Raw genomic sequence first — 15,888 nt, 5'->3', positions numbered from 1 at the left:
GATCAAGCTCCAACTGGGAGAGAGATTAGTGAAAGACCTGGCAAATGACAAGAACCTGAAGATATGGCTAAATGGCCTGGTGTGTAGAGTTAAGATACAAGAGCTAAGAAGGGACAACCTTCTGAAACCTCTGGAGAACAAGAGGAACATCTTAAATGTTGAGACAGTGGGCCTGAGAGAGGCAATAATATGAAGCTGAAAGATTTGTGTGTGTTTCTGACAAGATTTTGAGAAGTGCAGTCATCCATCAACATGAGGACCATCTAAGTTTATAACGTAAGCCATTGCAAGGATGAATAATAACAATTCCATCAAACACATATGTTACACTATGGAATAAATAAATATATAAGCAGTCCTGATTCAGGCGTGTAGGCTTTGCCATGTGTCTTGCATGTCTTTACTGATAACGTGACTGAGCGCAGTGAAAGGTGCTTCATGCTGCAGCGTAACCTAACATTAAATTCACCTCATTTAGAATGGATTTAACTTAAAGAAATGTTAATCCCAAAGGTCTATAGTGCAATGCGGGACTAAAGAGATGTCGTCGCGTGTCTGGCTTTGTTTGTAGGTCAAACAATATAAATGCCATATAGAGTTGCTGGGCACGTCATGCGAGACGTCTGCGTTTTTCTGGAACTAACCAATCAGCCAATCAAGTGGTAGGCGTTGCAGTGGTGGTTAAGAGCGCAACAGATTGAATCCCAGCTTGAAACAGTTGTGATGAGGCTGCTAGTGGTGGTGGTTTTGGTCAACATACTAAAAATCGATCAATCGATTGTGTGAATGCCACAACGAAGAATATTTACTGGGTCTTTTCATTTCAGTTGAATGCAATGAACCAAAACAACAATGCATCTCTGTTTAAAAATTACTCAGACTGCATTGCACATATCACATAGATCAAGACTCTTGGCTGAATTCATTTAACTGATATAACCACACTGTTGCTACAACAATAACAAGAAAAAAAAACAAAACAAAAAAAAACATGAATTTGGTAATCTATTAATAAATTTGCACTGAATACATGACTAATTATATATATATATATATATATATATATATATATATATATATATATATATATATATATATATACATACATACATACATACATACATACACACACACACACTAATTTAAACTAATGCTGCCAATAAAATTGTTTACAAACAAATCAATGGCATTATGTTCACCAGGATTTTGGTACCACAAGTAGTTTGGCACAGAGCCCAAGTGCTTTAATTGTCCAGGCTGCATAAAGCAATTTTGGAACACTTAAACTGAATTAAACAATTCATTTCAAGTGACAAAACAGTGAATAACAGTTTTTCTGTAAATCCGTAGTGTACATAAATATAAAGATGTGATTCCTTAAAACTTTTTCATTTCAAAACACAACATGTGTTTATATCACGTGAATGTCAGACAAGACTGAAACAAATATACAAATATATATATATATATTTATATACACACAAAGAACAACATTTCTGTAAACACCACAATGAATAAGGAGCAATACCCTCCCCTTACTTTTAACCAGCAGCTCAGAACAAACACTCCATCCATTTAAGCTTGACACACAACCTACTTGCCATACAGTACTTAAGTGAAAAACTGCATTTATAAAAACACAATACTGCCACTGATTGTGCATGATCAGATCTCATTTAGGATACGAGAATAAAAGACTGATGGGACGATTAAAAAACTCGTCGTTGCAGTGACAGCTTAAAAACAGCATTTTTTTGTTCATAAGGCAAAATCAGGTCGGGTCACAGTGATGAGTTCAGTAGCTTTCTGAAACTTTCATTTTTTTTTTTACTTTTTCCTGCTTTTTTCCCGTTTTTAACCATTCGGGTCCTGCATGACGACGGGCTTTTAACGCCATATACGAGTCAAAGACGTCACTAACGGTTTCAATTTGCAGCTGAAGAAACGACAAGTAAAACGCACATGTGTAGCTTTTTAGACACTACAATACTGATATGAAAAATAGTTTGACACTAAAAATTAAACCTGCGGAAACGTCGGCAAACGTGTAAAAATAATGATGCTGGCACACGGACGGGCATCTTAATGTTTCGGGAGAAAAAAGCAGAGCAGATCAACTTTTTTAAAGGATGGTAGTTTTTAGTGTTTTAGCGATAATAAATTACGTACAGTAGCACAAATTGCCTGTTCTTCCAAACCCATAAAAAGTAGAATGGGGGGAGTAGTACTCCTTAGTATTAAATAAAAGGGTTCAATAAATAATAAAAAATTTAAATATATAGATTTAAACACAGAACGCACAGTCTAAAAAGACACATGGTATCTTTACGTAAACAATTCATCTGTAAAATATACGAACGTAAACACAAACACGTACATAAATAAACAAATCCACGCAAGGTACTAAAGAAAACTTGAAGGTAAAGGTATGTAAAAATAAAGACTTATGGAGGGAGGGAAAAGTCATCTTGGTCAGGAGGTTCAATATTAAGGTTCAAAACACACACACACACAAAATAAAAAAAAAACCTAATAAAGAAACACAAAATGACATGAAAAAAAATCACCCCACGTGAAGGAAACATGATATTGAACAAACTAAACAAAAAAATCAAAACAAAGAAATTAAAATGCAACTCAACATGTAGGCCTAAAGAGGGGTATAGAGACACTTGCACAACGGACGTGGTTCAGAACAAGCCGCCTCGCGAAACTAGCCAGCGTGGATATAGCAGTGCCACGTCCGCCTATGTGCTTGAGTGCCTCCTTTCCCCGGACGTTGGCATTGATGTTGGCAGCATGCTATTGTAGATGCCATGAGGGGGAGGGGCAGCAAGGGCCGCAGGCGCAATGATAAAACCGGGTGGCCATGCAGCTGCACAATGAGCAAGTCTTCAGCCTCCTCCTGATCAGAGAGCTTCTTTACGTCTTCTTTTTTTTCTTCAGTTCGCTTGTTTTACAGGCGGTCCATGCGGAACGTATCCTCGGTGGCTGGGTCGGCCAGCACAATGTCTGGGTCATTAAGCATGTGCAGCCCGTCCAGGGTCAGCGGGTCGATCTTTAGCTCATCCAGTGGGAACTGAGAGTCTGCGTCAAAGCTGACATCTCCAACGCCGGCCAGCGAGTTGCTCAGCTCTTTGGAGAGACTCGGTGGCGACTCGCCTGTGACTGACATTTGTCATTTGAAATGTAAAAATACAATATAAAAACCATACACTCTGACAAAGCATTTAGCATTAAAGATGAACTCACTAAGAGAGTTTTGAATGAAAAATTAGTCACTGCTGTTCTGGCCATTAACAAACTAGATTTTTCTGACTTGCTTTTCCATGCATGAACTGACCTACTTCAGAAATACTGCTGCTAACAGGGTCATGTGTCTCCAGAGGTACTCCCTAGAACTTCAACAAAAATATGGAAGAAATGGAAGAAAAATAACAAACATACCTGTTAGGATAATGTTAGGAATGTTGCCATGGTTACTGTAGCCCAGTTGCTGGGTGTCATGCAAGCTGCCATGGCTCCCAGTTAAACCCATCATGGCTGCCTGTGTGTAGTTGAGCGTGGAGCACGGACTGTACAAGCTGTTTGAACTGCTCGGGTTCTCAATCATGTTCATGTTGAACTGCTCGAGCTACGAAAGTAACAGAAAGTATTTAAATGACAGAAATATCATAGTTTCTGTACAGTTCTGCTAAATCCATGACCTGTCAAGGAAAATGGTTAGCAAATGGTTAGCAAATCTCTGCGTTAGCAAATAAAGACCATCAGGAAGAATTTTAAGAAAGGGACTGCATAGTTGGCACCTGGTGGGAAAGAGCGTTGGTCTGTCTGGACGCCATCTGGTGCTCGTAGAACGAATCTCCAAAAATACTCCCCACCACTGGGATGTGCTACAAATATAGCAAGAGACAACTTGATTAATTCAGTCAGTCTGGGACGGCTTCTGTTGGTATGACAATGTTTATGTACACAGCAGGACAAGTGTGCAAGATGCTGACACACGCAATGTCTAGCTCAAGACATCCACGCAAAAAGAGCTGAGGACACGGGATAAAAAAAAAGCAGCAGTAACTTATCCTCAACACTATCTTGGCAAATTGTTTACTCTCCACAGTTGGTAAACCCCACAGCAAAAAAAAAATAAATCCAGAAAAAGGTACTGAATTTATCATTCCAGATTTGATTGTGTGAATTTATCATTCCAGAATCATACACATTATGCTAGGACTCTTATTGTATAAACCTTGACTTCATAACATTAACAACTTCTACTCCAACCCAGTCTCACAGCAGATCGTGACATAGTCACGAAATGTAATCTATTGATTCGTGTTTCTTTCTGCCACGCGGAAGCATTGTTTTTGCTCATTTGTTATTCATTTTTAAACATTAAGCACTACATTACTCAACATTTAACCAGGAGATTTTATCCTAGTTATTATTGCTTTATATTCTGTAGGGTACTAACCATTGTGCTATGGTAGATAAAATTTCGTGACTATGTCTGCTGTGAGACTGGGTTGTCTACTCACATAAGGTTTATAATTTCAATACCAATGTCATGACAGGATTTGAAAATGGAACTGACTTGTGGATGGTAAACAATCTTTCAAGCTATACAAGAACCATTGATTGAAAAAGCATACATGTCATTCAACACACAACAACAGTTAATTGACGAAGTTCTGAAGTACTTCTTACATTAAAGCTGTGCAGTAAAGCCAGAAATTTAGCCCAAATCATAGAAACCACAAACAGTGACTGAAAAGCTAGGATAGGTAAGCTATGCTAGGATATAGCTGAGTGTTCATATCTAAGCCTAAAATATTAAAATGGCACATATGTCCTAAACCAGTGTTACTCATTGCGCGGCTTGCGAGCCTCCTGCGGCTCGCCAAGCTTTAATATGCGGCTCGCATGGCAGTAAATAATACGATGATATGATCATGTGGTTAAAATTTTTTTTCATTTAAATAACATTAAAAACAATCAGGGAAGCATAGAAAAACGAATGTGCTCTATTACAAATAATAATATATATTTATATATATTATTTGACTCGTCACTGACTCACTGTGTTCTGCGCAATAGCCAGTTTTTGGCGGCCTGCTAGAAGCTAGTTTGTGTTTCATGCTAGTTAACAACTTGAGTTTACTGTACACATGGACTAAAAAATGGATCGATTTCTTATCAAACAATCCTGCGCACAAAATGAACAGCAACAAAGCAATGTGACAGTGACAAAAGAGGTAACTGATGGGGAGCATGCATCATCCGCAACTCGAGTAATTATTGTATTGCAATATTGTACATTGTATTTAAGCAGATAAGCTATTTAAGACTGAATAACTTGGCATACTTTGCGGTGAAAGTGGCTCTCCTATTGACTTTGTCCTATCAGTGTGGCTCACATGAAAAAAATAGTGAAGACCACTGTCCTAAACTAATCTCAAGCCGAGATATTTAAAGCTACATTACACGTCGGATTGTTTTTTTTCCTTCTTCTTTCACTACAGTGTGTGTGTGTGTGTGTGTCTATATATATTAGACATAACAGATGACATGCTGTAGTGCAGTGGTTCACAACCCTGGTCCTGCAGTATGAATTTCCCATTATGTACGAGTCAAATACTGACAATTTTTCACAGATACTTCAAAAAAAAAAAGTGAAAAGTGAAAAGCAACCTTAGAACAAGCAAAGCACTAAAAGATACTTTAAAAATTAGGAAATAAAAGTCTTTCCATTCAACGATCGAGCATGTAGTTAAAAACACGAAAAGGCACAAAATGACATAGCCCACTAGGAAACATTTATATGAAAGTATGTTAAAGCATGCTTGGAGTTAGATAGTGGTTAAGATCCACTGCAATAACTGGAAAAAGAAAAGTATCTCCAGTTGACCAACATGACCAGTTGTTTTTAATGAATGAGATGTAGAGAGAAACGCCACGTTTCGTTTTCATATTCATCCATCAGTTAAGAAAAATAAGAGAATAAATTGACGTAGCATTTGTGTTGTATATTGGTAGATAAAGTAACAGCTAATTACAACTTTTCATTCCAGTTTTTATACTTTTATTCAAAAAAGATAAGATTTTGTCTATGTTTTAGTCTGGGTTTGGTTCACGAACTAAATTAAGATCCTTCCGCTTAATTTCTGGTGGAGCCACTGTGAAGCTGTGTTCCCACCAGTAACAAACTGAACTATTATTCAGATAAAAAAAATAAATAAATTCCTCGCATGTGAAAACATGCCTGGCAATAAAGCTCTTTCTGATTCTGATCAGATCAGAACACACTCTTGAAACCTGAGGGGGAAAAAACACAAATCTTTCATTTCATCTTTCAAAATGATTCATTTTTTTTTCATTTTAATACAATGCCACATTACCGTGTTTTATATTTATTATGATGTTGGTGTTATTATGAGCAGTAAGTAACTCTTCTGTGTTCCACAACATTTCACTAGAACCACTGATGGTTAAAATGCACATGCAAGTTACTTTACTTCCTGAACAACTGTGGACCCGTTTATGAATTGCGTTCATATTTATGGGAATTGTGACACACATTTCTCAAACTCACCTCCTACAGGTAGCCTAAGGTTCAATTTTTCATGCAACCAATGCAGTGCTCTGTTTTAAATTAACTGCCAGTGTGAAACAATCAACTGACTCAACTGGTTCAAAACAAACAAGTGCTCTATAATATGCAGTCTGGCTCCAGGACCAAGCTCAGAAACACTGCACTAGGAAAAAATACAACACACACACACACACGACGAGTACAGCCTGGGTATGAACCTTTGCCAGCACTATATATAGACACTAATAGACAGCACTTTGTCTCTGGAAACATAATGCTGTTATATTGAATTTGGTATTACACTGAATGCATCTATAAATAGCAGCACAGCTGAAACATCTTCATATCCCAGACTAGTTGACTAATATGCTGCTACCATACCCAGTATGGTTATATACCCAGAAAAATATATCCTGACATGCAGCATAGCAGCATATTAATCCAACCACCCACGCATCCATTTTGCCCATAACAGTAAAAGATACAGAAATAGCACAGATAAAAATCACAGCATCATCGGAGCAATGAGCATGAGGTTTAGATGCGGACAGACAGGAGTGTGGTAGGGAGAACACAGAGAGCTGCGACACTGATGAGCAGCCAAAAGCACAACAAGCAAACATGGTGAGAGGGGATTCCGCCCTTACTTGAGGCGAGCCTCCAGGCGAGAAGCCCTGGTTGGAGACTGGCGAGGTTGGAGACTGGTTGGCTGGAGAGCCAGTCTGATTGCGATACTGCTAAAAGCAAGAGGCTTTTCAGAATGACTTTACATGTCCACTAAGAGCTCACATGTGTAAGCACCTCAGAAACGAGCATGCTCCAGATTGACGGCAGCTGACAACCTGGACTATGCTCTTACCTCCCTCATAAGAACATTAAAATGCATTGATGAACCTCCCAAAACTGCATTTATTCATGCTCAAAGAACAAACGTGTTTAAAGTTGAAAATTTCTAATAAGGTTTAAGGTCAGATTACACCAACCGTGCTGACTGGCGCGCTTGTTGCAGTTGGCGATTGGCTGGACAAGGAGGTTGGGCTGGAGGCGGAGCTGACGGTGATGGGTGGCAGCTGGATAAGGCGGATATTCTGCGGTAGCGTCTGCTGCTGCTTCTGCAAATCGCTCAGCAGGCTTAGCAGCGAGTACTGCGACAACTGCTGCTCCAGAGACATGGTCTCCATCGCAATTGGCTGTAGAACAGTGCAGATTTTCAGATTTGTATTTTTTTCTGCATTTGCACGATTGACGTTACACATATATACTGTTATATACTATTTTGTAATGTTAGTTGTCCTTTTGTGTTTCAAATCCAGTCAGAGATTATGAAACATAAAATCAAATGCATATTAAAGTTCAGATTCATGCTGGGTTCATTCAAAACTGGCTTATCAAATTGTGCTAACTTGCATAAACTGTTTTTATACATTTTCATGAATGGATTAATGTCTAGACAATAGTTCCAGAATCAGGATGTGGAACACTGAGCAAAATACAGTGCAGTGCATGACAATTAAGCAAAGGTGGTTTTCACATCAGTATAACCTCATGATTGTGAGTGAGAGTCAACTATCTTCTATCATCTTTTCACATTTCAGATACTTCGTTTAGCAAAAATAAGTCTCAAATGAAGAAATGTGCCAAAATATTTGTCAAAAACCGTCTGCCCTTTTGTTACGGGAGTATAAACAGGCTTTATCGCCTGACGCATTATCAGGAGTCGATAAAAACCATGGTGAAAGATAAAGTCACCTCTCTTACTTATTCACTTGTTTCCCCTTAGTCTGTATTAATGCATGTAATTAGCTGGTCAGATGTTGGAACGGGGTATCACATTGGAGCTTTTACCTGCCTCGTGGTCTAGCGTATTATTTGTCCAACACTGGGATGTACAAAATTGGTGTCTTTATCCATCACTATGATGTTTTTTTTTATTTTGTTTTACTTTACTCCACCCATTCTGTATGACTGACTGCATGCAAACAGCTAAGAATAATTGCCTTTGTCAGGCATGAAGCACTCAAATATTTGTTTTAAGTTAACAAAGCATTATTAATTGGGACTCAAGTACATTTCAGAGTGACACCTGCCTATTTCCTGAAGTAATGAAACATTTACAAGCTATTGTTATACAAAATGTGTATTAAAAGTAAGGGGTAGGTAACAAAAATATCGTGTCACGGTTGTCATGTTACACGATACATAACGTGTCACGGTATTGTAGTTTTCTAGCCGAGTGCCAGCAAGGCAATAACGTGTATTCAATTTTTTATTGTAAATGTTTGTAAAATTACCAAAAAAAGTAGTTTGATGCTAGTTTTTTTCATTAAAAATTAATCCGAAGAAAAAAATGTCAAATTTTAACATAATTTCAACTGCTTCCAGAGAGTTTGTGTTTATAAAAAAATTAGAAATAAATAAATAAAATGTATTATTACATCAGTGATAACCTGAGAAATGGGCATCTGTGTTGAGAGGGTTGGGGAGAGAGTAGGTGAGAGCTGCTGTGGGCATGCCTGCTGTTGCTGGGCGTCTATGTTGAGTGAGAGTGCAGCGCCAGGAGGTGAAGGGTTGGAGGCAGCCACATGGCTGGCGGCGCTGATGCCCAGGTGGGTGAGGTTGGTGCTCAGGTTGCCTGTGCTGCTGGAGGTGCTAGGGGCCGGAAAGGTGACTGGGTCATCTGGGTCCAGAGGAGTGGGCAGAGGAGGGGGGAACTGGATGTTGGTGAGGTCGGGCAAGGAGCCACCTGTGCTGTGTGCGGCCGGCATCAATGTGGCGTTGACTTCTTGATCGGGGGATGGGAATATGCTAGAAATACAGCACACATACTTAGAATCATTAAGCACATTATCAGTAAAATCATACATGTAAAACAGTTGCTCCAGGAGTTTCTTTTGTGTGATGCATTTTTTTGCTTCTTTTTTGTTGTTGTTGCAGAAAACTACATAAATTGATGAAATTACAAGCATTGGATTCTTTTTTAAACTACTATCAGCGAAGACAAATGTCACAACGTTCTACGGTACTTGATCCAAATAGGGCTTTGGCTGTATGTGAGTTGCGATGCGCTCTATCAGATTTCCCAAAGCTTCAGAAAATCTGCAATAATTTGAAAACCGCAAGCCTCAAAATATCGCAGAGTTTGTTTGATATATTCGTTAATTTCTGTGATCGCAAAATCCTAGAGGAACTGATATATAGAATGCTACACAGGGAAAGTAACTTTAATACATCAATGATTCAATCGAAATAATCCTTTGCAATAACCAGAAAATCGCTGGAGGATAAAATGATAAACCATATAGCATGTACTCACTTAATCCCTGGAACATCATGTGATTTAGGATGTAGTGATGCCTTCTGATCGTCTTTTTCCATTTCTGTTTCTGGCTCCTCTGTATCTGGGGGTGTGAGCAAGACGACTAGAACAGAAACAAGGACACAAATGAGGATCCTTCACCTACCGAAAGATTGCACTTTCAGCCTTTTAGCACATTTACCTCGTTTTGGCTGGAGTTCTTGAGATCCTCCAACAAAAGTGTCTTGTTGAGCAGGATTCATGGCACTCTGATGTAGCGCAGAATCAGAATTGGTCCTGTAGGAGCACAAATGTACGAGTATGGTTACGTTGAAGCTGAATACGTTATAAAAAAAGTTTTTCATCCTCGATGGCTGACGGTGGCTTACCTCCTCCAGCTGGTGTCCGGGGGAGGTGACAGATACACTGAGCCATAAGGACAGCTGTCGATGTGAGTCTCTGTGTTAAGGAAAATGTTTCGCCACGTCATCCAACATTTCTGGCTTGTATTTAATCAAGTCAGCATCACGACTACTAATCTTGGAAGGTGAGGGCTATCGCTTGATAACTCAGACACATGGAAAAACAGACAGTTTTGTAAACGTGTGGTGGAGAGCGGTAAATGTTTTATGCTGTTTTCGTGAACAGATGTCCCTGATTGGCTAGCATCACATTAACTGACAGAAGGAGAGAGGGGAAAGAAGGGCAGATTTCCCACCCAGATATAACAAGTCCAATTATGCTTTTAGTCACATGCTTTTAGAAAGATAAAAAAAAACTGATTCAGAACCAAGGAACATAAGGAAGGAAGGAAGGAAGGAAGGAAGGAAGGAAGGAAAGTTAAAGAAAAGGAAGGAAGAGAAGAAAAGAAAGAGCACCGCAATATTAATAATCATGGCTATATTAATTCTCATACTTAATGGCTTCAATTACTATTTTCCATTTATTTATTGGTTCTCTGGCTTTGTCTCAAGTACTGATGTGCACAATAACTGTGTTCCTCTAATTACTTCAGCTCCAAATTTGAATCAATCTTGCCCACAAAAAAAAGCTGTGCAGATCATTCAAAGTTACGATCCACATCATGTTAATGCACCTGACACGGCTTCTTGACAAGCAGTCCATTATCTGTGGAGGCCATTAAAAGCCACTGGAACAACACTGACATGTTTACGTATAAAAGCCTTCTGCAACTCAGCCCTAAAAACTTAATTATTTGCAAATGTTTCTTGTTGCTTCAGTCTTTACTTACAAAGTAAATGCATTTTGGCCTGAAACTGTAACTTCACTGGTTACTGACTATCTTTGAAGCTGAAGATATGAGGACCATTGCAACAGAAATAAAACACAGAACGTCATCATGCTACTGGGATTTCGTTTATTTGTATTCATGTCTCTATCAATCTGGGTCAACTTGGCATTTCAGATCAAGCTCAATTATTCAGCCGTTTATAATAAGAAACTATGCTGCGTCTAAAATTTCATGTATTTCACACAGTTCTCTTCGCTAACTGCTTTATCCTGGTCTGAGTTGTGGTGGATCCAGGAGGAATACACACAAAGAAAACTTTTGGCATTTGGCAGACACCTTTATCCTGAGTGACTAACATTTTATATCATTTTATATAACTGGGCAGTTGAGGGTTAAGGGCCTTGCTCAGGAACCCAGCAGTGGCAGAAAACTTGCAACATTCTGAACAACAGGCCAACAATAACCACTAGGTTACCACATCCTCATGAACATAACCCAAGATATTACCTTTTAGGGCCAATTTACTTACCAGGAGGAAACCAGAAAGGTGGAGAACAAGCAAAAATCTGTACAAACACCAACTTAATCTCCAGATCAAACCCAGGACTCAGAAGGTAAGGTGGCACTGATACACTCTGCAATGCTGCATGGTGCTACAACATCTGTGGCTGTGTTCACAAAGACTGATATCTTATTCTCCTATAATTCACTAAAGGTTCCTGAGACCATCTCCTTAAAACCTATTGAAAAAAACTGCTGAGAAGAACTTTTAACTATGGAATTCCTTAACTTCCTCAACAGCGCTCCTACAGTACATGGCTGATGCGGTGGTTGGGGCTGCGTGATACACTCAAACAAAACCAGTGAAACGAAAATAATAACGCAGCCAAAATCTCAAATGGAAACCTTCATCCAAACGCTCACATCCACGAACAAGCAACTCTTTATACAGTGGTTACAAGTCACAGACTATTTCGTGAAAATCCTGTAGAAAATCTACATTTATTTTCTGTTAAGATTTCTGCATTAACTATATATAACAACGCCATCATCAGGAGCACTGGTGGAGTTGTTAATAGCGTTGAGGCTGCATTTACTGTCAGATATAAAACAAGACTCATAGATGATATTTGCAATTTATCTTTCATCTTCGAAGAGCGGAGAGCTGAGTAACCTTTGATCTATAGCGCCAATCAACACATCGCTTGTATAAAGCTTCTTCCCATTAAGTTGATTAAGTCGAATATTAACTTCACGGCCCTATTCATCTCGCCAGATAACATCTCCAATCGTGATAAGGTCTTCTGACTTCACTGATCATCCCACATGATTTCAAAAAAGATTTCCACATAAAATCAACCAATCAGCTACTTTTACCTATGACTGTGAATGCAGCCTGTTATTATTCAGAAATCAAACACTACTGCATTAAAAGGAAAAAAGAAAGGTAAGCCCTGGGAGTTTGCTGCATCAACCGTATAATAAGAAAAGGATATCTGGCGGCCATGTTTATCCACTGAGAGAGGCCTGCGATGTGGGGAGGTGATCCGATTTCTGTCCCGATACACGCGGTCCACCAAGCCGTGGTGCCGAGTGGTTCGACTAGTATCCAAAACTGTAGTCTGCAAAGGAATCTGATAAGTTTAAGAAATCTATCTCCATGAGCAACAAATCTAAAACACATCTAAAATTCAACTATTTGAACTGCCAAGCCAAAAAGAAAACAAACAGCGTTTTAGTCGAGCATGGACCGGCATTATGAGCATAAAAGCAATGACACCATCACACAGTTTTCGTCTGCGATCTTGCTAACAAATGAAAAGCAATGTCAAAGGCGCTGATGACACCCCCACACATCTGAACAATAATGATGTGCAGATCCACTGACTGCCCAGGGTGGGATGGAGTTCTCAACTTTCTCATCCTCTGCTATATGGCATCACTGGAGGGTAGGATGCGAGCTACATATACTGTAGGGTGTACTGCTTCTTTAAATGGGTAGCTGCCATAAAAAGTAATAGATGGATGATGCAGGCAACACAACAGCCTAATATACCTAAATATAATAATGCTACAGTGTCAGGATTAGTAAGTTATGGTGTGCGATTAAACAATGTATTCATTGTTTTCTTTTTAAAATGCTAAAAATAAGGCATTATTTATTGCATATTTTCTTGCCATGGAAATATAGAAAATTCACTCTCAAAAAGATCTTTCTAAAGTCTTCATCCAAGCAAAGATTGGTCTTGTATACTGTTTTTCCTCAGTAGGTAAATCAGGTACTCAACAAGCACTCTTCTCTACTACTAGGAAGAATAGTAAAATATATACACACCTAGAAAGATGTTTAAATGGAGAGGTGATGCTTATAGTGCAAAGTATTTTAAGCATGTTATAGCAAGCTCATAGAGCAAGTAAATCCATTACATACAGTACAAATATGTTATGGTCACGTGACCTACTAACGATCAAGTCTAAAATGTGCCTAAAAGCCTTCAGTGTGACGAGCACACATGCTGTGGAGACGTTCATCTCTGCCATTTACACAGAGATCTCTTAGTCAACAGTGACATTAACTAAGCATCTTATCACGTGGAAAGAAGAGCAATTAGGCTGACTTGAGCTTTAGGTTTAATTTGTAGTATATACATTCTCAAAGAGATGATACCATGACACTGTGAACACTGTGATATTTTTAGACTAGTTTCCCATAGTGTGAAAAATTTCAAACCGTACAAACACCTCTATCGGGAACTAAGTAAAACACCAACAAAAAGAACAAAAAGACTTGTGCATCCGATACAATGTCTAATGGCTCACCTGAAACGGCAGGTCAGTGTTGCTATTTCCAATCTGATTGACATTGGGCAGTGAACCTCCATAGCCCTGAGCACGATTCTGGCCCAGTTGCAAATACTGGGTCTTCTGTAACTGCAGCTGTGCAAAATAAAAGCGCATGAATGAGTGCCAGAGTGAATGACAGCATGAATGAATGAATGAAACCAAACTGAACTTAAATACCATCCATGGTTAAGGAGTCAAAACAATCAGATGCCTAGTGAGAAAAGCAGATCAGTGGTGTTTGGCCATTTAAGGCATTTTTTTGGGGCTTTCATACAATCACTATGGTGTGCATGAAATAAAGGCAGACTGGATTATTATTATTATTATTATTATTATTATTATTATTATTATTGCCAAAGTTTAAGAACGAGAAAGCAGAATAAGATCCGAGAGTCTAAACAAATGATCCATATCCATGCAAAGACCAACCGGAAACCTATTGTCGGGTTTTGTTCTAGAAAATGACAATTATCATTTGGATGTGTTTATGAAGTATTTTAATAACGTGCGCGAGGGCGCATGCTGGAAGTAGAAGCAGCGGTGCAGATGTGCAGCACATCTGTAGCCCATTTTGTCTCGTTTGTCCGCATTCGTACGTAACTCCGCGTCCGCGCGTTTCACCGATTTTAACGCGTTCGAATAGGATAAGAAATAAATAAATAAATAAATAATAAAAAACAATTGGATAAAAATCAATCGATAAATCTATCTAGGATTAAATAACCAGCGCGAGCTGCATTGCTTGTGGTTTATATCGTGGACGCGAAATCGAGCAGAAAGTCGCGGAATCGTGGTGTTGCGCTCCAGCCCCGTGATGGCCAGCGCGCTTAACGCAGCAGCAGCAGCAGCAGCAGCTAGTCGGTCTAACCGGGAGATGCGCCTGAAAAATCACGACCCGACGCTACGGAAACCTCGGCACGTACCCGTGCGGCTCGAGTAATGCTCAGGTCTTTCATGACTTCTTCAAACGCCGCCGTCTCCTCCGCCTGCTTTTGATTGTGCAGCGCGATCTTCTCGCTGAATTTTCGCGGATTGTTTGAGGTCGCCATCTTCCGTTCTTCTCCAAAACAGACCTTTTGCGCCAGACGTGTGCGGGCGCCGTCGACGCGTCACCGCGCGGAGGATTTTGGGCTTTGAAGTCAGTCACTCATGAAACGTGCCAGAAATGTAGGCAGACCGTGTAGATAAACACATAAACAAATAAATAAATAAATAAATAAAGTGTCAAGCATACTAGTCTAATATAAATTCTATATATCAATCATTAGATTGGTTTAGCTCTGTACAATAATAAAATGTTCGTAGGTTCATTATTGTATAGATTTACCAAAATGTAGTATATTACCCTAAAAACACTGAATTCTATTATGTTATTATGTTAATTAATAAGAAAGTGTGTGCGTATACATCCAGGGTCTACATCTGGATTACACTTGATGCTTCTTAAATGACCTCATACTGTATTTTCCACCATAAAAGGCTTGACCCAGCGGTGTCCAATCTTATCCACAAAGTGCGTGCAGATTTTCATTACAACCAAGCAGAAGCCACACCTGGTTCCACCTGTTCTTGGCTTTTAGTAGACTCTGGCATTCTGCTTGGTTGGAAAGAAAACCTGCACCCACACCGGCCCTTTCCAGATAAGATTGGACACCGCTGGAACCGTAGCATCTAGACCCAACCATCAGTGTTGACTGGGTTCACTCATACAATTTCAGTATCCTTTTTATCCTAACAGGGTCACAGTGAACACTGGGTGTGATGTGGGAATACACCCTGGATGGTACACTCAACACGGCAAATTGCAGAGCACCTGCACAGAAATCTTCACATGCTTTTTCACAACTAGGGGTAATCTGCCTAATGGTATGTTTTAGGAGGAAACCTGGAAAACCCAGAGGAAACCCG

At 39.3% G+C, this 15,888-nt stretch overlaps 1 protein-coding gene across 4 annotated transcripts; it reads right to left on the bottom strand.

Annotated features, from left to right (window-relative positions):
* Positions 1-1,147: 1,147 nt before the first annotated feature.
* crtc1b (CREB regulated transcription coactivator 1b) lies at positions 1,148-15,084 on the bottom strand. Of its 4 annotated transcripts, none has more exons than XM_060877919.1 (12): positions 14,904-15,084; positions 13,957-14,073; positions 12,633-12,758; positions 10,274-10,335; positions 10,087-10,181; positions 9,903-10,008; positions 9,025-9,394; positions 7,573-7,779; positions 7,237-7,326; positions 3,807-3,893; positions 3,448-3,634; positions 1,148-3,168 (listed from the first exon to the last, which is right to left on the bottom strand). In XM_060877919.1, exons 1-12 carry the CDS (start codon positions 15,027-15,029, stop codon positions 2,957-2,959), a joined length of 1,785 nt encoding a protein of 594 aa, XP_060733902.1. In that variant the 5' UTR covers positions 15,030-15,084; the 3' UTR covers positions 1,148-2,956. The 4 variants fall into 4 exon arrangements, with proteins under 4 accessions (XP_060733902.1, XP_060733912.1, XP_060733922.1 ...); XM_060877929.1 differs by having other exon boundaries at positions 7,237-7,323; XM_060877939.1 differs by having other exon boundaries at positions 9,037-9,394.
* Positions 15,085-15,888: the final 804 nt, after the last annotated feature.

The sequence above is a fragment of the Tachysurus vachellii genome, chromosome 1 (genome assembly GCF_030014155.1).
Source record: "Tachysurus vachellii isolate PV-2020 chromosome 1, HZAU_Pvac_v1, whole genome shotgun sequence".
Taxonomy (NCBI): Eukaryota; Metazoa; Chordata; class Actinopteri; order Siluriformes; family Bagridae; genus Tachysurus; species Tachysurus vachellii.
The sequence above is the reverse complement of the archived record's forward strand: the minus strand, read 5'-3'. Positions and strand labels throughout refer to the sequence as shown.